Source organism: Diospyros lotus, chromosome 9 (genome assembly GCF_014633365.1).
Source record: "Diospyros lotus cultivar Yz01 chromosome 9, ASM1463336v1, whole genome shotgun sequence".
Lineage (NCBI taxonomy): Eukaryota > Viridiplantae > Streptophyta > Magnoliopsida > Ericales > Ebenaceae > Diospyros > Diospyros lotus.
Window position 1 is genome coordinate 15,638,378 of NC_068346.1, and position 23,145 is coordinate 15,661,522.

Here is a 23,145-nt window from a genome sequence, read left to right on the forward strand (position 1 = left end):
CCGCTCATCCTCAGCATCGCATTTGACCATTCAAGTGGCATCATCCTAACTACACATACTACACATACTACACAAACCACCTATACAAAGAGGCAGTGTCCAAGTCCCTATAGGCATGGTTCAGCGATAAAGCACTTAGAAGGATAATAAGAGTATCAGAGATTTAAATTTTAGTGGCAGTTGGTGGCATTTATTGCTGGCTTGTTGCCTTTGTGGAGAGAGGGTCTTAGTGCGCCCTATCCCCTCTCTGAGGGTCCCATCTGCATGACATGAAGGGGGTCCACAGGGAGAGTAGCCATATCTTGAAGGTCCATTTTGCGTGTGTATAGGATGGGTTCACATCCAAATTTATCTGAACGTGTATCAGGGGGAAGGTCATCGCCCCTTGGGGACTAGTTGGGCATAAGTCCGGATATCCCAAGTGAATCAAAAAAAAAAAAAGAAAAGAAGAAGAGGCCGTGTCTGAGGGTTCAGGTAAGATAATTTTTATGTATTTATTGCATTACCACCACATCCCTCTCAAGTATAATAATTGACTGCATTTAATCATGTGTAATTAATTCAAATAAATATATATAAATAAATAAAAAAAATAAGCATGTAGGCATAAGGCATTTATACTCATCAATATACAAGTGTGTGTTGCAGTATAAATTTATTTATTGGATGGGAGTTTAGATCGATTCACTGGAAAATTTTTATTAAGACAGAAATAAAAGTAGCGGAATTTTTTATGTGCTGAACTAATTTGTCAGAACAATTCAATTGATTTTAGGAAAAAATAAATTGAATGTGCGATTAAAAACCAAATGTATCGGATTAAGACAATTTCAGTATCAATCCAAATATTTCTCAAGACTCACAGAAAGAGGGTATCATCAGGTTAAATTAATTTTAAGCTTTTTGTTATTGATTACATTTCGAGATGACGATGGTTCTTGTAACGCCCCATTTTTCGAGCGTGTTATAAATTAAGACAATTTTAGGATAATAATTTTTTTCTTTCAAACTTAAAGCTAAATTATATCATTCCTCAAATCTATTCCAAAATTTTCATACATTTTCTTGAAAGAGAATCATTATACACATCAAATGCGAAAGCAATAATTGAACCTGATATCTTAACATTGATCATAAATCAATTCTTATATCATCATTCCTCCTTCTTTTTCCCTGCTTCTTCCTGCAACTCACGAGCATGCTTCTTCTTCTCTTTTCTTTTTTTCTTTCTTCTTTTCTTTTTCCTTCTAGTGCCTGCTGCGCGTGCGAACAGGGCCTCGCCCAACCGCCTCCAACTGGCCTCCGTCGCCCGCTTCTACGGCCCACGGTACCGTCTTCGGCCATCCTCGGCCTCCTACGAGTCATCACCGCTATTGCGATTGCTCCACTGTGGCTGCTGCCCGCGGCCGTGGTTGCTGCCCGCGGCCATGGCCGCACGAGCTTGCGACCATGGCTTCCGCAAGTTGCTACAGCTTGCTCTAGCTGCTTCTGAGCGCCTCTTCGTGCCACCACGAGCCACCAAATTACTGCTCCGTCTCGACCAGCGGTTGCCCTGCTCCAGGTCGAGCTTACATGTCAGCCATGGCCGTTTGGAGCTCACTGCCATAGTTGAGGCTCCTTGCTTCAAGCCACCTTCGCTTAGCCAACTTCCTTATTCTCTCGATCTCTCCATCAATCTCTCACTCTCGGCCTTGCCCTTTCTCCTTCTACTATAAGCTCTCGGCCAAGCTCGAACTCTTTGCCTCTTTCTTCTCATTCTTCCCCTTTTTATAGCCACTTCCACTGCCAATGGCCTACCTTGTCCATCCCTTTTAGCGTGAAACACACTCCAATTGTAGCCATGATTTGGCAGATGGATGGCTTAAAGATGTAGGGAATGGCTGGGACACCTACACACGTACACTTATTATATATATATATTACATATATATTACACTATAATAATAATGAAATACATATTTAAATATCCAATTTCATCTCTATTACACTTGGGCAATTCCCTAATTGCAATTACGCCTTCAAATATTAAATTAATCTGCATTACAATACTGAAAACGCAAAAATTAATAACTCGAAGTTTACTCGATAAGGACGATTTCACCCTAGTGTCCTCACCGAGCTATCGTTTCATCCTGAAACCACTGAAGGGTTTCTTATTACGAAAAGTCGAAGCCCTCTCAGGCTTCCGTTGACTTCTCGGGAAGTCCCCTACGACAATTCGATTTTGCAGCCTAAATGGTAGCTGCATTTTAGCTCTACCGAAAATTGTTCCCAATCCGATTTCTTTTGATACCATAAATCTTATCTCGGAACTCTCATTGAGACCATATTATCTTCTTTTGGCATCTCGGTTTCAGGGTACTCCCTGCAGTCGATTCGGTACTGATAACTGCAATCAAGCCAATTTTTCAACATTTTAAACTTGTTTAAATTACGTGACAACTTCACAAAAATATGGGTTTTTACATTCTCCTCTCCTTACAAAAATTTCGTCATCGAAATTTACCATATGTTCTAAATCTCAAAATTTCATCCTCGAAATTAACACCTGACTAATCACATAACTAGGGAAGAACAAACCTCAATACCTTATTTCAAATAATTCTGTTGTTACTCTTCACAAGAAATCACATATCCCAAGGGAAATTTATACCGACTATGATTCTCATTTGACTCCTTTCACGAGTCCTATCATGGACACAACTATTTCAGAAAGTTCCTTCATGAACCCTTGATAACAGTTTACCAACCTCATAAACTTTCAATCATTTCATAAACAGTTAGGGATCCTATCACAGTGCTCTGGTCCCTTGGAACTTGGATCCTAGTCAAAACATAACATTCACGGTGTTACCTAAACTTTGGCATCTGACCGTCTCCTTGCCAGTTCACTAAGAAACTCAGACCCTGGGTCCCAGACCCATATTGCGAGACAACCTACAAGCTTCTCTAGCACGTTAGCCACAAGCTCATTACTAGCCTTCTGCCTTAGTCCTTAAGCTCAAATCCACTATTAATAGGCCACACACCCATGGTGTTATCGTCATTCTAGAGCTTCATTGTCCTGTCTCCGAGAGTTGTAATTGACTCGACTCCCGTCACTTTTGATACTTTTCTTAATACTAGCCTAAATCTCCAAATCTCACGAATTCTCGATCCTTTACACTTACTCAGGTTACCAACCTTTGCTCGAACCTAACCTCTATTCAAAACTTTTGGTTCGACTCTCGAAATCTATTAGGGCATCTAACCTTTCAAAACTTCCAACCCTCATGGTGCTTATGACAATTAATTTTGATTTCATGTTCACCGATATGGAGCCTCATGCTCTTACCATTTCTTTCTTGATTTGCTTACGGCCTAGCAAGCCAATCTTGGTCTCAACATCTATCATGATGTTTCCTAACATTATCCTCAATATTCCTCATGTGTCTCCCTATCCGAGGAGTACACCAATATTATCAATAGACACGATTACCACGCGATTTCAATGTAGATGGTACTTTGGTCAAATCATCAAATCACGACTCCATTGTTATATCCGGAATGCCTCATTCCTCGATCACACATCAATCATAAATATCCCAGCCTCTTATAGCTGTTTTATAATTCATCAAATTCGCGGTAAAGATATCGACTCTTAATTATCACCTCTTTCAAAGCCTAATAATTTATATTCTCAATCAAGCCACTTATAGCTAAGCATCTAATAATCTCATGCTATTATTGACAATTTCATCATTAAGAAATAATCCTGATAAATCTTCCAAGAATACCTCATGGTATTTTTCATTTTTCTTACGGCTTTTCACTGACCGCAAGTGCCATACCACATATCAATAAGCTCCTTATAATCATAATTTGCTGACATCACTCAGCAATACATCTCCCAATTTGCCTACTAAGCTACCTAGACTAACCGTCTAGTCATACGAGAGTTTCATTCTCTAAAATCGAAATTCCTGGATTTTCAATCGATCTATGTCTGTAGCTTCTCCTACTGCGTCCTGTTATCCTGGCACATCTGCCATTACTTGATTCTCTCAATCACGTCCAAAGATTCACACAATTTTTGAGATGTCAATCCATAGCTACACTAAGCTAGAGCAGGTAGGTATTTACATCACCGACGGTACTCCAATCCTCGCTGAAAACTCTAAAGTTTCCTCATGAATCCCTAGATCCTCAATCAATTCTTTCAAGAAATTCCTCAAGAATCCCAAACTGATTTATCTCCAAAAATCTTGAATCAGATCACGATATCTAGTTCCAATCATCTTCCATTGACTCTATTTCCTTGCAACTATGGCTCTCAATCCACCATTCATTATGGTGCTTTCAAGTTCTCTTCGTTGGGTTGACCACCGACAATTTTACCTGATTTCGCAAGTCTATTTGACACACTGAACCGTAGTCACAACCTCTGCTGACTAGGTCACCTCATAATTTTTTTTAAGGTCTATATGACCTATCAAGCAGCTCTTTCCTTTTTGGTATCTGAACTCTACCTTGAACCGAGGTTGTCATCTCACTACTCATCATCAAAGCTTTGGACTAGCCCTGCTCCACTAGCTGAAATCTCATTTATCGAGAATCCACTGACTCTCGCTTTTTGTTCTTCAAATCTAGTTAATTATCGGCACACGACCCTTAAATTAGTTCTTCTTAGGCACTACACTTACTGTCAGTCAGCACACAAGCTGTCATCATTACTCCGATCACATGGTAGGTTTACTCCTACACCATACGTCAACCCTCACACGGGTACGTCCTAGGTGAAAATTGCATTGTCTCATCGTAGTCGTCCCAAAACTATCATTCATTATCGCTGCCCTGAGTCTAACTCCTTTTGCAAGAACCTTTATTCTAGGCCCTCATCGCGGTCGATGATCTCATCACCTCATAGGTAGTGCCTAAACAGCTCACGAGCATGCATCTTCCATGTCCATTTCATACGTGAGGTAGCTTTTCCTTTGCAACCTAACTTTTTCTTTGAGGCAATTACAAACGGGACCATCTCATGATCACATTGCCATACTAGATACCGAGGTATTCTACTCCTAGAGCCTCGTACTGTTAGTCGTGTCACTCTCTCCCAAGATGACCGTGAACTCCGATGCAATTCTTTAAATAAGACACTCAGTCCATATTGAATCCATTTCATTTCAGGTTGATTCCCTAAGCTTCCGGCCTTGATCAATCACAGCTAGTGGCACACCTCGCATCCTAGACCATTGGGACTTAGACCTATACAAGGTACAAACCCTATTGGGTTGTCCCAGATCTTCAGTATCTAATTGTCTCACATGCAGTCTGCTATGATGCTTTGGTCGACGATTCTCCCGTACTTTACCACAAGCCATCCAGCAGCCATTTGCACGTGGGTCCCTAGAGTTAGATCTATTATTGCAAACACCGAACCAGTAGTGCCGTCACGCTGCTAGGGTTCCTTATCCTGTCTCTGCGAGTCACATCGATTGTACCACTGTCACCTCATCAATTGGCGCAACTCATACGCCATCATTTGGCTATCTTCGGCCTCTTGCTTGACCCAATACATTGGATCCCTGATATTTACATCTCATTTCCGAGACACTAAATGATCTTCGAAAAATACTTATCATTTGATCCTAACTCTTTAGCTAGGCCATGTCACATCAGACTAATTATTCATGATTCGATCATCCTTGATAACCATAGTTATCCTATCTTTCATTGTAAAGATTTCAACTAATGACCTCAAATCAATAGTTTCTAAATCTCTTGAATCCATAATCATGGTTACCGAGTCAACCTTACACCCGAATCATATCATCGAATCCTAACTTCAATAGCTAGACCATTCCGCTTGTACTAACCCCCATCAGGCTTTTACTATTCATTGAGAATAGTAACCATATACTAGAATAGTGTCTGTACGTAAATAGTACACCAAGTAAGTTCTCAGGAAAAAAAGGTGGGTCACAAATGGACCCACTTAAATATCAAGTCTTTCCTTAGCTAGAATTTTCCTAGACATGCACTTCCACTACATAACACTTAAATCCAATAACCTCTGAACCTTCAACTGACAATCCCCAAATCTCTAAATAGGGATTTCGTCTTACGAATCATTAGTCTATTTCCCCTAAGCCTCCACTTGGGGTTCCTACTAACTGGTTCTATCAATATCGGATTCTCTTAAGTCTCCAAATTGCTATTCCCTAATTTCCAAATAGGATTCAGCTCTAACATCAACTATATCCGAGTCACTTAAGACTTCCAATAAACTTCAGCTCTGATACCAACTATATCAAAGCCACTTAAAGTTCCTAAATAAACTTAAGCTCTGATACCAACTGTATCAAAGCCACTTAAGACTCCCAAATAAATTTAAGCTCTGATACCAACTGTAACGCCCTGTTTTTCGAGCGCGTTATAAATTAGGACAATTCTGGGATAATAATTTTTTTTTTCAAACTTAAAGCTAAATCATATCATTCCTCAAATCTATCCCAAAATTTCCATACATTTTTTCGAAAGAGAATCATTATACACATCAAATGCGGAAGCAAGGATCGAATTTGACATCTTAACATTGATCATAAATCAATTCTTACATCATCATTCCTCCTCTTTCTTCCCTGCTTCTTCCTGCAACTCACGAGCATGCTTATTCTTCTCTTTTCTTTTTTTCTTCCTCATTTTCTTTTTCTTTCTTATTTTTCTTCTTCCTCCTCCTTCTTCTCCTTCCATTCTTCTTCTTCTTCCTTCCAACGCCTGCTGCGCTCGCGAACAGGGCCTCACCCAACCGCCTCCAGCTGGCCTCCGTTGCCCACTTCTACAGCCAATTGTTCCATCTCCGGCCATCCTCGGCCTCCCGTGAGTCATCACCGCCATCGAGGCTGCTCCGCCGTGGCTATGGCCGCACAGCTTTCTGGAAGCTTGCGACCATGGCTGCTGTAAGCTGTTACAGCTTGTTCCGGCTACTTCCGAGCGCCTCTTCGTGCCACCACAAGCCACCAGATTGCTGCTCCGCCGCGACCAGTTGCTGCCCTGCTCCAGGTCGAGCTTGCACGTCAACCATGGCCACTTAGAGCTCACTACCATGGTTGAGGCTGCTTGCTTCAAGCCACCTCCGCTCGGCCAGCTTCATCACTCTCTCGATCTCTCCATCAATCTCTCTTTCTCAGCCTTGCCCTCTCTCCCTCGATCTTGCCCTCTCTCTCCCTCTACTATAAGCTCTCGGCCAAGCTCGATCTCCCTACGTCTGCCCTCTCATTCTTCCCCTTTTTATAGCCACTTCCACTGCCAACGACCTGCTTTACCCATCCCTCTTAGCGTAAAACACACTCCAATTACAGACATGATTTGGCAGAGGGATGGCTTAAAGATGCAGGGAATAGCTGGGACGCTTGCATACGTACACTTATTATATACATATATATTACATATATATTACACTATAATAATAATGAAATACATATTTAAATACCCAATTTCATCTCTATTACACTTGGGCAATTCCTTAATTGCAATTACGCTCTCAAATATTAAATTAATTTGCATTACGATACCGAAAATACAAAATTAATAACTTGAAGTTTATTCGATAAGGATGATTTTGTCTCAGTGTCCTCACCGGTCTATCGTTTCATCCCAAAACTACTGAAAGGTTGCTCATTATGAAAAATCGAAGCCCCCTCAAGCTTCTATTGACATCCCGAAAGTCCCCCATGACAATTCAATTTTGCAGCCTGAATGACAGCTGCATTTTAGCTGTACTGAAAATCGTTCCTGATCTAATTTCTTTCGATACCATAAATCTTATCTTGGAACGCTCATCAAGGCCATATTATTTTCCTTTGGCATCTCGGCTTCAGGGCACTCCCTACAGTCGATTCGGTACTGATAACTGCTATCAAGCTAATTTTTTGACATTTTAAACTTGTTTAAATTACGTGGCAACTTCACGAAAATATGAGTTCTTATAGTTCTAATTCTAGTAATTGACATACATGGCATGTCGACTCAAACTTAAACAACCACTATAAACCGAAATGTATATATTGTACACTTAAGCTTAGGGATAATGATATTTCTAAGTTGGACAACCTACATACATGGCATGAGGGTTTCGACGGATTAAGTATATATCTCAATCCAAACTTAAGTGTTTTGTTAAAAATTTAAAAATTAATTTAAACGCCTCAACTTTCAGTAAAGTTCAGCTAACTCGAAAAATTTTGACATCAGACACTGTTCTTACCTTGGCCTGAGAATTATTTGCCACACATCTTCATTTTTTAATATAGAAAATTAAAGTGCAAAAAAAATAAAATATAGAAAAGTAAATATGCGGTATGCAAATGACAGAAATTAAAATTACAGGTATTTAAGTGGTAGAAATTAAATGGCAGTATTTAATTAAAATACAGAAATTTAAAGTACTGAAATTAAAAATATATAATGTAGATTGTAGTATTGAAATAGACAGAAATTAAATATTGCTGAATGTAAAATCGCGTTAACAGAAATGTAAATGCCAATAATAGAATTAACAAATAGAATGAAAATTTAACAGAAATGAAATGGAAGAACAATGCTAGAAATTAAACAACATAAATCAACAGTGCTGTGTGTGAAATTAAAAAAAAAAAAAAACCCTTGCTGTGACCATTCCTCCATTTCTAGCCGTTTGTTTCCTTCTCACAGCCACGGTGTGTTCCTTCCCCGTTGCTGTCCCAGAAAACTCAGTGCTCTTCCCCCGTATTCGGATGGTGAACGGGGGATAGAGCTCTTTCAGGACACTGGTCGTGAATATATATGTGTACATTACACACTAAAATTGCCCTTGATTTGATCATTAATTGCAGAAGAGGGACCGCGTTCTGCTGCCGCTGCTTTTCACGCTGCTGGGCTTTGAATTGGGCTTGTGGCTTTAAACATGTGGGCCCAATTAGACTTATCTTCAATTGATTTAAGTCTCCCAACTTCACGCAGGCCTGCAGCATAATGTATTATATATATGTACGTGCTTATATAGTATGTTATATGCTTATATATTATATTATATATATATATATATTCTTCACGCATGCACTTATATGGTATATAGTCACGCATGAATATATGTATATGTATTATATTATATATTATATTTATTTCTTTATTATTATTTATTTTTTTAAATCTTTAAATATGCCCTAATATTGATTTAATCTTTATTTTTCATATAAACTGGCATATAATTACTAAATATTCAATTAAACCCAATTTTAAGATTAAAATAGGGGTATAATTATAATTTTTTTTTTTTTTACCGCTAAACAATAATTGATTTGAGCAACAGGAGACTAGACCTTGCACTCCTTTCTTATAAGAATAGTCATTTTAGGACATGCTCCAGGTTCAAATATTACTAAGGCAATCTCGAGGTAGCATACAACCCTTGAACAAAGCATAGACAAATAATGGATCGAGTAGTGATCAACCATCTAAGCCTCGTCACTTTGGCACCCATTGTGGGGCTGATTTTTGTATTCGTTTGCATATGCTTAATTTGGAGCCACCCGCTCATCTACCTAGAAACTACCTGGCTCCTTACATAATATGTTACCCAATGAACACCAACCACTAGAAGTCCCGAGCATCCAAACCTAAGCCATACTAAAGCTTGGGTCTCTATTATTGTGAACCAACTACCTCATGATCACCAAGGGAATCAACCGCCCCTAGATAGAGTTACATAGCTCGAGAATCAAGTATAGCACCTCTTGGAATTATTGACCACCTTTCTCAGTTAATAAAGAGGCAGATGAGCCAATCCTAAGGGTCTCCCCCTCTTTGACGGGTGTAAAAATCCATGATGTTATTAGTTAACATTCAACAATAGAATGACAAGTCACTAAGAAGCTTCATTACTTAGTTCAATGCGAAAGTGCTTAAAATTCGTGATTTTGATCAATACATTACCGTGATGCCCTTTTAAAATGGTTAATAGGGGTAGACTACTTAACTCTCTAGAGAAGAATCCCCTTCTCTACTTCTTAGACATTCTCAACTAACCTACCAAGTATATTAGTGTTAAGGAGGTACACCACATAAGGAGAGAAAAACAGTTGGAGAAGAAATAAAAGGACAAGAAAGCCATCAAGCATAAGGGGCAATTAGATCTTTAAGAGGGAAAGTGCCCAATAGAGAAGGTCGGACCAACCCTCAGAGGAGCCTCGCAAAGTACACTATTGAATGCTCCATGGACTGAGATATTGATGACCATTAAAGGAAAGGAATATCTAAAAGGGCCTAAGAAAATAAAGACCCCGACACATAAGCGAGACTAGACAAAGTATTGTTGTTTCCACAATAATCACGACGATACATTGAGGAATGAAAATAATTGAGAGAGGAAATCCAAGACTTACTGAATTAGGGTTATCTTTGACAATTCATCTCTTAGGAAATGGAAAAGATCGATCGAGAAGAACATAAAGATTAGGGAAGAAAAAGTCCATCCCAAACATGGAGTCCCTTTCAAGGGGATAGGACTCGTACTCCACCTCATTTATAAGGAAAGTAAATGGTTGTCAAAAATCCTCTGGTCTTCTACACATTCGCTACAATAATTGATTCTCGAGAAAGGTTGGAGGTTGTGAGGTCAAATCCTGGGAATCAAGTAGCTTGAGAATCACAAAAAAAGCGAGATCCAATGGATTAGTGATATTTTCGAATGAGGACCTCCCTTCTTAGCCTAACTTTAATGACCGCCTTGTGATCTTAACTTTGTTGGATTGTTAAAACCTTAGGAGGATCTTGGTAGACACCAAGAATTGAGCAACTCTACTCAATCAAAGTCTCCTTGATAGGATTTGATGGAAAGGTATATAATATAGACAGATAGGATGATAAGAATCTTGGTTACAATAGGCTTAGGCTTGAGAAGAGTGACAACAGATTGACACTTCATTGTGGTAGATGCACACTTGACATATAATATGATCCTCGATAGGTTAAGACTAACAGCCTTCTAGGCCATTCCTTAAACCCACATAATGGTCATGTAGTTCCTTACCCCAAATGTGACTAAAGAAGTTAAGGTCAATAGGAAAATAACTTGGGAGTGCTACTTAGCCCCTTTTACACCATCTGAGAGAGATCATCCTAAGGATCGTATTTGACCATCCACATGTCCTTATCCTAGCAACACTTACTACAAAGGCCATCTAAATAAAGGCATGGTGTCCAAAGGTTCTAGTACGCCATTTTTTACATATTTATTGTACTACTATTGTGTCTGTAGGCCTTTTCAGGGCATTGAATTTTATGTTAGGATTTTGTTTTTTTTATTTATATACTCAAATTATACTAAAAACTCCAGCATAATCATATAAGAGTAACATTCCTATGAAATTAAGGAAACAATAATCTTAATCATAAATGGAAGCAAAATCGAAACCTAAAGATCTTGCAATTTAATACATAAAAGGACTCATACAATCACATCACTTTGTCCAACATAATATTACAATAGCAGTTTAAAACCAAATACGAAACCAACTGATATACTAATCCTAGCCTTGGCATAGGACCCATAAAAACTTCTATCATGCTCATGCCTCGATCACTCCCTTGCCTTTCTGGTTGCTCGTTTCACCTGAAACGTGGAATATTCTAGGGACAATTGTCCAACATTAGAGATGAATCTTCTAAGAGAATGTTAAAATAATATGTATGCATGATGCATGGACTCACATAACAAATATCCTAGTATAACTTCCTTGGAAAACCAGTCTGGCACGGAACCCTAGGCAGTAATTCCGACATGTTTATGGGGATACACCTAACGTTGTTCCATCAATTACCTTTGGAAAATTCTGGCTACACTATTAGGGCGATATTCCATCTTATGCACAAGTATCAATATGTCAACAATATCATGCCATGAGAAGAGTCACGATTATCGATGCAATAGTATATGTACGAATATGACAATATATTCTCAAATTTCATAATACATAGTAATTTTTGAGAATAACATGCATAGAAAAGAAAATATCATTATGTATAAACCTTTGGTGTAAAATCACTCACATTTGACAAAATTTGGAGCACCTCAAAAAACATGCACATCCTTGATTTTCGTGTCGAACCTCAAAATTCTCACAAATCATTGCACCTCAAGCCTCAAAAGCACCCTATCCATTATTTTATTCAAATAAACATTAAAACCCATTTTTTCATAATTTGTTTGCATTTTCTCTATTTTCTTTCTATTTTTCTCTTTAGAAAATCTAGAATAACTACCTACTCAAATATTTTTCCAACTATTTTTAAACCAAAATTCCTAAAATAATATTCCAGATTTTCTGAAAATTTTTCAGATTTTTATGAATTTTCTCCTATTTTTCTCTAATTTCCATAATCCTCTTTTTCTCAAAAATAAATATTTCTTAAATAATTTTCAAAATTTTTCTCCAGAATAATTCACAAAACAATATTACCATTTTTTTTAAATTTTCTAAGAATTTTTTCCTTTTTTAATTTTCCTTATTTTTCTATTTTTCTTACCTTCTCCGGTCGTCTTCTCTGGTGACCTACAATTTGTTTCGATACTCGACCCGACTTCACCTCCTAGAAGATCTCTCAAACCAATCATAATGGTACTCTTGGATGCTCGAAAAACAATCGGAAGTGCCTTAAATCGATCAATTACAGTCCGGCTCCAGCGATGCCCGATTTTTCGACGAACTCTTAAAACTTTCTCAAATGAATACGAAATTTCACTAAACTTTTCAGAAATGCTCCCCAAGACACGAGAAACAAAAACCCCTTATCCTTTTCCCTTAATGTTTCCTCAAACACGTGAATTCACGACTCGCTCAATTTTCCGGCGAACTCTTAAAACCAGCTCAAATGAATACGAAATCTCACCAAACTTTTCAGAAATGATCCTCTGGACATGGGGAACAAAACCACTCTATCATCTTCCCTCAATTTTTTTTTTAAAATATTCAAATTGATGAGTTTAATTTTTGCAAAATTTGACTACTTTGAAACCTCTATTTATACTCGAAACCGAGCCCCCACACGTCTAATCTCGTTTAACCCAAGGCCATAAATGTCTCATTTTGTTTTAGATCGGTCCAAAAACCTCAATTCAAGTCCCCAAAATCCGATTATAGTGCTCAAAATTTCGATAACTTTCTACCATGTTTTCTATCGACAGGGCTGGTTTGTCGGCCAAGGAATAGCCTAGGCTTAGCCTTGAGGCCCCTCAGCCCATTTCCTCAACCAATCTTAGCCGAAATCAGGGATGGCCAGCAGGTTGGTTAGCCATGGCTATCCAAGCTTTTGCAAAAAATTCATTTTTGCCCCTCTCAAGTTGAAAAATTCTATTTCAGCCCTTTCCACAAAGCTTCTGAGCTTTCCAAAATTTCTGTTGAGACCCTCACGTTCTAAACTTCTCATTTGAGCACTGAAGATTCAAAAATAATGTCATTTCAACCTTTCTTGAGAAATTTCAAAAATTACACTTTGACCCAAAATTATGCTTTGATTGTGAAACCCCATTGTTTCATCCCGAAACCACCTAAAAGTTATTTCTCATGCAAAATTTAACTATTTCAAGGGTTTTGTTGACTTTTTGAAAGCCTCTTACAAGAATTCAATTTTTGAACTCGATCCAAAGCTATATTGAAAATTGTTTATGATCCGATTTTTTTCAACGCTAAAAATCATGTCTTGAGATGTTTGTTAGAGACATACCTATTTCCTTAGGTATCTAAGTTCCTAGACATCTTTTCCGATTGATTTGATCATTTTATCGGACTATTCTTGGCATTACCTAAAATTACCAGAATACCCCTACGCGCTAATAGTCTTGCTCGCTACGTGGATTACCCGAGAGGCTGACACGTGACAAGTCAACAATCTTGTGCGGAATTCGAAAGATCCGGGCCGGTCCTCATCAGGTATAAAAAGTTCCACAGCTCTTACATTTATTACGACTTGCATTTATTCTACTGATTTGAGCGTCGAGTCCACCCCGGGGGACCCTAGCCCCGCCACTCCATTGTCTTGCAGGTCCTATCACCGAGGTCCAACATCGCCAAGTTCGAGGTCTGATTCCCGAGGTCCATTTGCAGAGGTGGCACGTGGTGGTCGGTCCCAAAAACCATCATCATTTGGCGACCACCGTGGGGCCGACGTTCAGACTCGCCAGTCTCTTCTTTCCCTACCTCACGCTTCGGACTTCAACTCCTCACCTCGAACCTCGGTTTTTCCATAGGTATCACACGACTTTCGGTCCTGGCCATAACTACCTACATGGCTCCCCGAAAGGATGTGACTCGAAGCCAGGCTGGGGCTAATCTAGAGGCCCCACCGCAAGGGGAGAATCCACCACCTCCGGCCAATCCAATGCCGGAGGATCGACTCACCAGGATAGAGAATCAAGTCCAACAGTTAACAGGGTTGTTGATTGGTTATTTACACCAGAATGAACAACATCGTCCGCACGTGCCCTCTCGGAGGGCGGAGCACCAGTCGTCTCCTCCTACTCGGGAGCCTCGTCAATCCCGCCAGTCGGGCCAAGAAATCCACTCCTTTGAGGTGGCAGGATCTACTTCTTCCCTCTCACGAGAAGAATGGACTTCACAGGAGAGGCGATTGCGTTTCCTAGAGAGTCAAGTCTAGGAACTCAAAATGGGAAAGGAAGAGCTGCCCCACCTAGGCTCTAACCAACCCTTGAGCAAGGGCATCATGTCAGAGGTTCCACCAGAAAGGTTTCGTATCCCATCCATCAAGCTCTATGACGGAAGCACAGACCCCTATGATCACGTAGAACTTTTCTCCTCTCACATGCTGGTGCAATTGGGGTCCGACGCGATGTGGTGTCGGGCATTTTCAGCTACTTTCGGAGGTCATGCCCGGACTTGGTACACCTGTCTTCCCCATCGTTCCATCAACAGTTGGGAAGAGCTAAAGACCTACTTCCTAGCCCATTACGCTCCCTTGAAGCGCTACCGGAAGTCTTCCATGGCTTTGGTGAACACCAAGCAAAACCAGGGTGAATCCCTAAGGGATTTCGTGGCTAGATTCAATGAGGAGGCATTGAGCATTGACGAGTTCGATCAGCGGATCACAATGGTAACTCTCCAGAATGGCTTGAGGGCCGGACCATTCGCTCAGTCCTTGGCCAAGACTCCACCTCGTACTTTCACAGAAGCCCTTACACGGGCTAATAAGTACATCAATGCGGAAGAGGTGATGAAGGTGAAGCGAGCTGAACAACCTGACAAGAAAGAAAGAGAAAAGGAAAAGAAAAGGCCAATGATGGAACATAAGACAGACTATCACCCCTCTCGAACCCAGGATCGCCTGGGCTTTGGGGGTGCCCATGGTAGCCCGGTGAGTTATACTCCCCTCAACGCCAGTCGAGCAGAAATTTTATTGGCATTAGAGGATAAAGATTATCTGCGGCGTCCTCCACTGCTGAGGTCTCCACCCAATACTCGAAGCAAAAGAAAGTATTTTCGTTTCCACTGCAACCATGGTCATGTTACAGAGGACTGCATCCAGTTAAAAGAAGAGATTCAGGAGCTTATCAACCGGGGTTACCTCCGAGATTTCGTTGGCCAAGAAGGCGTGAGTTCGGGTAGAGTTGAGTCCAAGTCAGATAATAGGAGAAGGTCTCCTACTCGGGATTACTTCTGAGAGCGAAGTTGGACACCGTCCCGGAGAGAAGGAAAACAGCCTACTGGGGATGGATGAGCTCCGAGACCTGTCCTAAATCCGAAAGGCCACATTACTATGTACTATAACCGATGAGTCCACGCTAGGAGTTTCATGCCATGAGATCTTGTATTGCGAACGTTCGACGTGAGCCATCCTCAAGAAGCGAATAAACTAACTTCGAATTAGAAAGGACCGTACCGGGTGATAGAATCCTTAAGTCAAGGGGGCATATCGACTAGAAGACATGGAAAGCAAGTCCTTGAAGCATACCTGGAATGTCCAAAACTTAAGGAAGTTTTTTCAATGAGGAGGGGAATTCCTCGAACCTCTTTGTACTCTTTTTTTTACGACTAATGGCAAGACTTCGGATTCTCTCCATTTAATAGCAATCTCACGAAGGCCAACACTTCGCCAAAGAAAAATCCAAGGGTTACGAGCCCTAGGCCGTCCCCAAAGGTGGACTAATGGCCACGGAAAAACTCATCCAAGAGTCACGAGCCCTAGGCCATCCACAAGCCGAAGATGAACAAATGGCCAAGGAAAAACTCTAGGCCAACACCCTCCTCCGTGAGGGAGTGACTAAAATCCAAGGGTCATGAGCCCTAGGCCGTCCACAAGCCAAAGATGGACTAATAGCCAGAAGAAACTCAACACCCTCCTTCGCGTGGGAGTGGCGACAATCCAAGGGTCAAGTACCCTAGGCCGTCCACAAGTCGAAGATGGACTAATGGCTAAGGAAAAACTTTAGCCCAATACCCTCCTCTGTAAGGGAGTGGCTAAAATCTAAGGGTCACGAGCCATAGGCCGTACACAAGCCGAAGATGGACTAATGGCCAAGGAAAAATTCTAGCCCAACACCCTTCTCCGCGAGGGAATGGCTAAAATCTAAGGGTTACGAACCCTAGGCCGTCCCCAAAGGTGGACTAATGGCCAAGAAAAAAATTCAGAGCCCAACATCCTCTTTCGCGTGGGAGTGGCGACAATCCAAGGGTCAATAGCCCTAGGCCGTCCCCAAGACAAAGAGGGACTAATGGCCGGAAGAAACTCAACACCCTCCTCGGTGAGGGAGTGACGAAAATTCAAGGGTCAAGTGCCCTAGGCTATCCACAAGCCAAAGATGGACTAATGGCCGGAAGAAACTCAACACCCTCCTTTGCGTGGGAGTGGCGACAATCCAAGGGTCAAGTACCCTAGGCCGTCCACAAGCCAAAGATGGACTAATGGCCGGAAGAAACTCAACACCCTCTTTCGCGTGGGAGTGGCGATAATCCAAGGGTCAACAGCCCTAGGCTGTCCTCAAGACGAAGGCGAACTAGTGGCCGGAAGAAACTCAACACCCTCATTCGCATGGGAGTGGCGACAATCCAAGGGTCAAGAGCCCTAGGCTGTCCCCAAGACGAAGGCGAACTAGTGGCTGGAAGAAACTCAACACCCTTCTTCGCGTGGGAGTGATGACAATCCAAGGGTCAAGAGCCATTGGCTGTCCCTAAGACGAAGACGAACTAGTGGCCGGAAGGAAATCAACACCCTCATGGAAGTAGTTAAATCCAAGGTTCAAGAGCCCTGACTCATTCTCGAATTAAAGGAATGTAGAAGGTTAAAAAAGGAAAACCACAGCTGGGCACAAACCAAATGGAGCTTAAATAGGTACGACCTACCTTGGAAAATCTCGAGCCACATCTGCGACAAAGAAAAGCCAAAGAAGCGGGTTAGTCAAGTTAAGGCTTATTTTGTTATTATTAAAAAAAAATTCATATATATATTTATATATATTAAAAAAAAAAGAGGCAAAAGCCCCAAGGGTCGGCCATGGCCCACCCAATGTGCGCCCATATATATATATTTATATATATATATATGTAATAATAAAATAATAAAAGCAACAAGCAAGCAGGAAGGGGGCTCCCAGAGGGAGGTCGGCCATGGCCAAACTCCCCGGCCTTGGCCGACCTTAGCCAGGCCGAGCCAAGCTCTTGGCCATGGCCGAGCATGGTCGAGCTCTGGGTCGGCCACGAGCCAAGGTCGACCTCGACCAAGGCCGGGGAGTTCGGCCAGGCCGAGCCAGGGCCGACCTTGGCCAGGCAAGCCTTTGCCTGGCTGAGGAAGAAGATGAATTAAAAAAAAAAAAAAAGACAAAAAACAAGCAACAAATAAGGAGCAAAATAATATAAATAAAAAAAGCAATGGAAGAAGTAAAAAAAAAAAAAGAAGGAAAAAACTAACTTCAAGAGTTTGGGGCTTAGTTGTCTCATACTTAAAAATACTCCTGCACATCTTGAGAAAAATTTACAGTTAAATAGCCTTAGAAATTAAGTTACTTCTCGACCCAGCATAATTCTCAGCTTAGCTCAAGGAGTGGGGGGCAAGTGATGTGGCATTACCTAAAATTACCAGAATACCCCTACGCGCTAATAGTCTTGCTCGCCACGTGAATTACCCGAGAGGCTGACACGTGACAAGTCAACAATCTTGTGCGGAATCCGAAAGATCCGGGCCGGTCCTCATCAGGTATAAAAAGTTTCACAGCTCTTACATTTATTACGACTTGCATTTATTCTACTGATTTGAGCGTCGGAGTCCACCCCGAGAGATCTTAGCCCCGCCACTTCGTTGTCTTACAGGTCCTATCACCGAGGTTCGACATCGCCAAGTTCGAGGTCTGATTCCCGAGATTCATTTACAGAGGTGACACGTAGTGATCGGTCTCCAAAACCATCATCAATTCTAATATTAATTCTTTTAAAATTTTATATTTTCTTCCTAATACTTATTTTGAAAGCAACTCAAAGTTTCTTAATATTACAGTGTCATTTACAAGTATAATGATTGAATGTCGAAAGACCTGTCAGGGCCTAGACCCATCATTCTTTCTTGCAACCCATTATTCTTTCTTGCAAGAAAGCCCTTTCAAAACACACTCAGTACTAGGAATTATCGATCAGGTAATGATCAAGCATTTAAACCCATCACTTCCGAAGTCTACTCAGATTTAAAGGATACAAGCTCCATTTGTTGATAATCAATGAAATAACAAACACAATTTATTCAATATTTCTATATATTATATATTACAAATTAAATACTTCTATGATTTCTCATTATTTATAGCCGTTAGATGGGCTTTGACAATTCAAACAGAAAATATTGCATATATATATATATGGTTTTGCATGGATCAACATCATCTTAAATTTCGCACGTCAACCTCCACGGATGGACATCCATTTGCTGAGCTCAAACTTGCCATGCTCGCGTTTGATGAACTCTTCAGCCTCGGCATCAATGTCTTCTCCATCGTCTCCGCCATTGCCTGCAGCTCCGACGTGATGCCCTTGGCCCGCGGTTCCAACCTTGCCCTTCGCCCCCGGCCTGGGAGCCTGGAATCCATGGGACGTCCTGTAGATGTCCGAATAAGGCGGCGCATCGACGAGCTTGTGCGGGGTCAACTCAGGCATTTCGACGAGCACCTGGTGGGCACTCTGAGAAGCAGCCGCACGATGGTGGTGCTTGAAACGATGATCTCCGCTTCCGTTCTGCATTCTGGAAAGCGCTTGATTGTTCGATGTGGATTGGATGTAGGTCTCGATGGACGCCATTTATAGAGGAAGAGGAGGAAGGCTTGATATTCGGGCTCCTTGGCTCTGAAGCTTGAGCGCCTTTACAAGGCAACCTAAGGAATCTGAGAGTTTGGAGGGGCCGGAGAAATCAAGGAAATGTTTGGCGAAGGAGCATTCTTCTTTTGGCTCGGGTGTTTTCTCTTCTCTTTTCTTTTCTTTTATTCCATTTGACTTTCTTTCATTTGAAGATTCAAATGCCCAAGTGATAAAAACGCACGTGTAATAAATTACATTTGTACCTAAAATAAGTTAGAAAAAATTGAAAAAAAAAATAGTATCATGGCACTGACTTGTCACTTGTCATTTTAATAGGAAAATACTATTTGTATTTTTTGAATTACATATTGAGTTACATAATATAGTTAAAATAATAAAATTACCCCTTATTCAAATCGGTGAGGCAACGTGAGCTGGCGAGATGCATAACTAAAATATTCATCACCCAAAATAGTGAATTCGCACGAGTAGATGAGACGCAAGGCGTATTTTAGTTATTTACGTTTATGTAATCTAAGGTATAACTCTTGATTTACAAGTAGTATGATCTATTTTAATAACAATTAATAGAGATAGATGATGATTCAGAGTTGAAACTAAATAAAACAAAATTAGGTTGTTATTATTAAAATGTTAAAAAATGAAGATTGAAAATTGAAATAAAGTAATTAGTGTTTATTTATAATAAATATTTTAATGTTATTTAATGATAAAATCCAGTTATTCCACGTGTGCATCAAATTAGCATTCGTCATGTCATAGATCATAATAATTTCTTCTTGGCTGGCTGGCTCATAAAATCCTTCCTTTTGGCTTGGAATTCAACGAAGGGAAAGTTGCTTCTTCTTTCTTCCCATTTCGTGAAGGATTTGAGATGTCTGCCCACACCCATAGTCTCGGACCAAAAAGATATATTCCTTCATTATTACTAGTAATCACAGCTTATTCTTTTGGAACAGAAATTTTAACGAGGAGGTATAAGAGATATTCTTTTATTCTTTTAATCTTTCAGAGTTCCTTTACAAAGTGGGTTTGAAACATGTGTTTTAGAATGTATGTAGCAACCGTGATCAATGAAAGCCCAAGTGATAAAATTTTGCAGAAAAGCTCTGGCGAAGCATATACATGCATGCATGTACATCTCCTCCTCTCCTCTTCGTTAATGAAACCTCACAAGTAGTTTTCCTCTAGTATTCTGCTTTCTAAGGCATCTTTGAATGTCCCAACGTTCACAATTCAAAGCCAATCTACAGATGATATACGTCTTTTCTTTGATTCTTTCCATGAAACAAAGCACGAGGGCATCTGAGCAGCAGACGGTAAAGCTGAGTGTTGGCTGCCTACCTTTGGAGGTATTTGTTTGCTTTCATTTGAGGTGTGGGATTCTCTCTTCTCAATATACACTCCTTGGTCAAGAATGAGTTGTAATTTCGATATGAATTTTCCACATACAATGGCATATGATATGGCCCAAAGTTTACCATCTCACAAGAGATACTACTTGTTTTGGCCAAAGGTGCATGGCTGACATGCAGAGTTTTATTCTTAAAGGGAGCCTTGTGAGGTCAGAGGCCACCTCATTGCTTACAAGTTAAGAACTCTCTTCTTAAACCCTTCCCTGCCAAGAAGAGGGTTGAAGAAAGCAGAGATCTTACTCACTGTAAACCATAATCTCGCTATTATTAGTATTTATTTGTGTTTGCTTGTTCGGCAAATACATTTAAGTTTGTAGTAGCTAGTACCTTCAACATTATTCTGACAGGTGTTTGATGAAATGCCAAACAAAACTTTAAGCATACCAACAAGTAGGGCCAGACCTTCCATGAGACCCATGAAGCGGCTACCTCAGGGCCCATGGAAATTTCATAATTTAGGGACCCATAAATTGAAAATGGCCCATACAAATTTCACAACTAGGGGCCCATGGAAATTTCACAACTTAGGGCCCCATGCTTTTTTCGCCCACCCACCCCCTTCTCGCGACTCTTTTCTCTCTGTTTTTTTCGCTCGTTGCCCTAGTCCTACCTCTTTGGCTTCGCCACGCCTCGCCCTTGCCCCCTTTCTTGCGACCCTTCTCCCTCTCTCTTTCGCTCGCTGTCCTAACCCTACCTTTTTGGCTCCGTCGCGCCTCACCCTTGCCCTCGCTCTCGCCTCTCATTGCTCGATCGGCGATCGCTCATCCTCACCGACTTGCCTTGCTCTCGTGGTCGGTGGCTTGCTGCTCGGGCGCTTGCCTAGCAAGCATCGCTTCTCGCTGCTCTGCTCGGTTGCTGGCTCGCCATCGCCCTCCGTCGCTCGCCCTTGTGGGTTGTGGCCGGTGGCTCGCTACCTCTCGATTGCCGATTGGGTCATCATATTAGATCTACTTCTCAGATGCTCTAACTCCAGATCTGCTTCAACTTTCAGCGATTAGTTGCTCATTCATTTTATTTCGATTATGGTAATATTCTTCATTTCGTTTCATTTATGGTAGTTTTTAATTGATAATTTTTTAAAAAAATAATTTTATTCTTATGTTATAAATATTTATTTATTTTTTATATTTTATTATAAAAAAATAAAATTTGAATGTAATATACAATTCGGGGCCCATTTTCACGTCTCGACTCAGGGACCCAAAAACTTAGGTCCGGCACTAGCAACAAGCAGCCAGGCGACACCTTCTTGGTAACTAGACCCCCTTTGGTGTGCAGTAGTTCCCATTCCAACACCCTGTGCTGGAATACTTCTGACCATAACTCCACGGGTAATACGCACACCCATCCGGCTGCACCTGGTAAGACGGGTACCCACTGATAGCTGCTGCGCTGTTCGACATGTCTGGACCACAGCCATAAGGGTAAGCTGAAGGTTGCCACACGGTTTGGTGGTTGACCCAGCCAGTCCACACTTCCAGTGGTGGAGCGCAGCTTCCATGAGCAATCCGTTAGATTTGGGGGAGGAGAGGCGGGATGCCGGGGGCCATAAGTATGCCAGCAGTGTAACCGCTGCCCTGCTGCTGCAAGGCATGGGCTGCTTGGTGTTGGTAGCCGGATAGAGGGCAGGGATCAGGCCCAGTGAAAATCATTCTGGTATTTGCTTTCTGAGGTATGCATGTTTTGCAATTCGCTGCGCTTCAAAATGCTATTTATAAGGTTTGTCCTTGATTCCAAGTAGATGATAATGCATCTAATGCCTATTTGTGTGTCCTAACTCAGGCTCTTGATATGGCATATTGTCAGGAATTGGAACTCTAAGCTGTAAAATCCAGCTTTATTTGCAACTGTCAAGAATCTTAAACGCCAAGGGGAAAAGGAGAAAAAAAAGATGCTCGCCTGAGGAATGCCACAGCAGCATCAGCATTTCGCATGGCATTGACGTCACTTCTGTGTAATTAACTAGCATGAGTAGTTTGTGAACTATTGAATTTACCAGTGAACGAACTTAATGTACACTTGAGAACTGAAGAGTGTAGTGGCTGTGGATTCTAGTTGTTACCAGGAAAGGGGGAAAAAAAATAGGACATCCCTTTCTATTACACTTTACCCCCTAGTTTGAGCATTCCCAAAGTTAAAGGCAGCATGAAACTCACTCTTCAATACATGAGGTCCGTGAACAAAGAAAACCCACATTGTAAAACAGCAAGATCATTAGCCCAGTCTCATACAAATCAGCATCATAATCTTTTCATATAGCTTGCTTGGTTTTTCTAGGATGTGATGCTTCAGTCTAGGTTTTCAATTGTTTCCAACAAGGATAATAGTGATCTTTTTGGATCCAATCTTCTTACAAGCAATACTAGTCAGGGATTATGCAATGATCTTAAAAACTCAAAGCG

The 23,145-nt window shown here is 41.0% G+C and overlaps 1 protein-coding gene across 1 annotated transcript; it reads left to right on the forward strand.

The window, feature by feature from the left end:
• Positions 1–14,865: 14,865 nt before the first annotated feature.
• Positions 14,866–15,693, forward strand: LOC127809271 (uncharacterized). The gene has a single exon (XM_052348035.1). It carries the CDS (start codon positions 14,866–14,868, stop codon positions 15,691–15,693), a length of 828 nt encoding a protein of 275 aa, XP_052203995.1.
• The last annotated feature ends 7,452 nt before the right edge of the window (positions 15,694–23,145 follow it).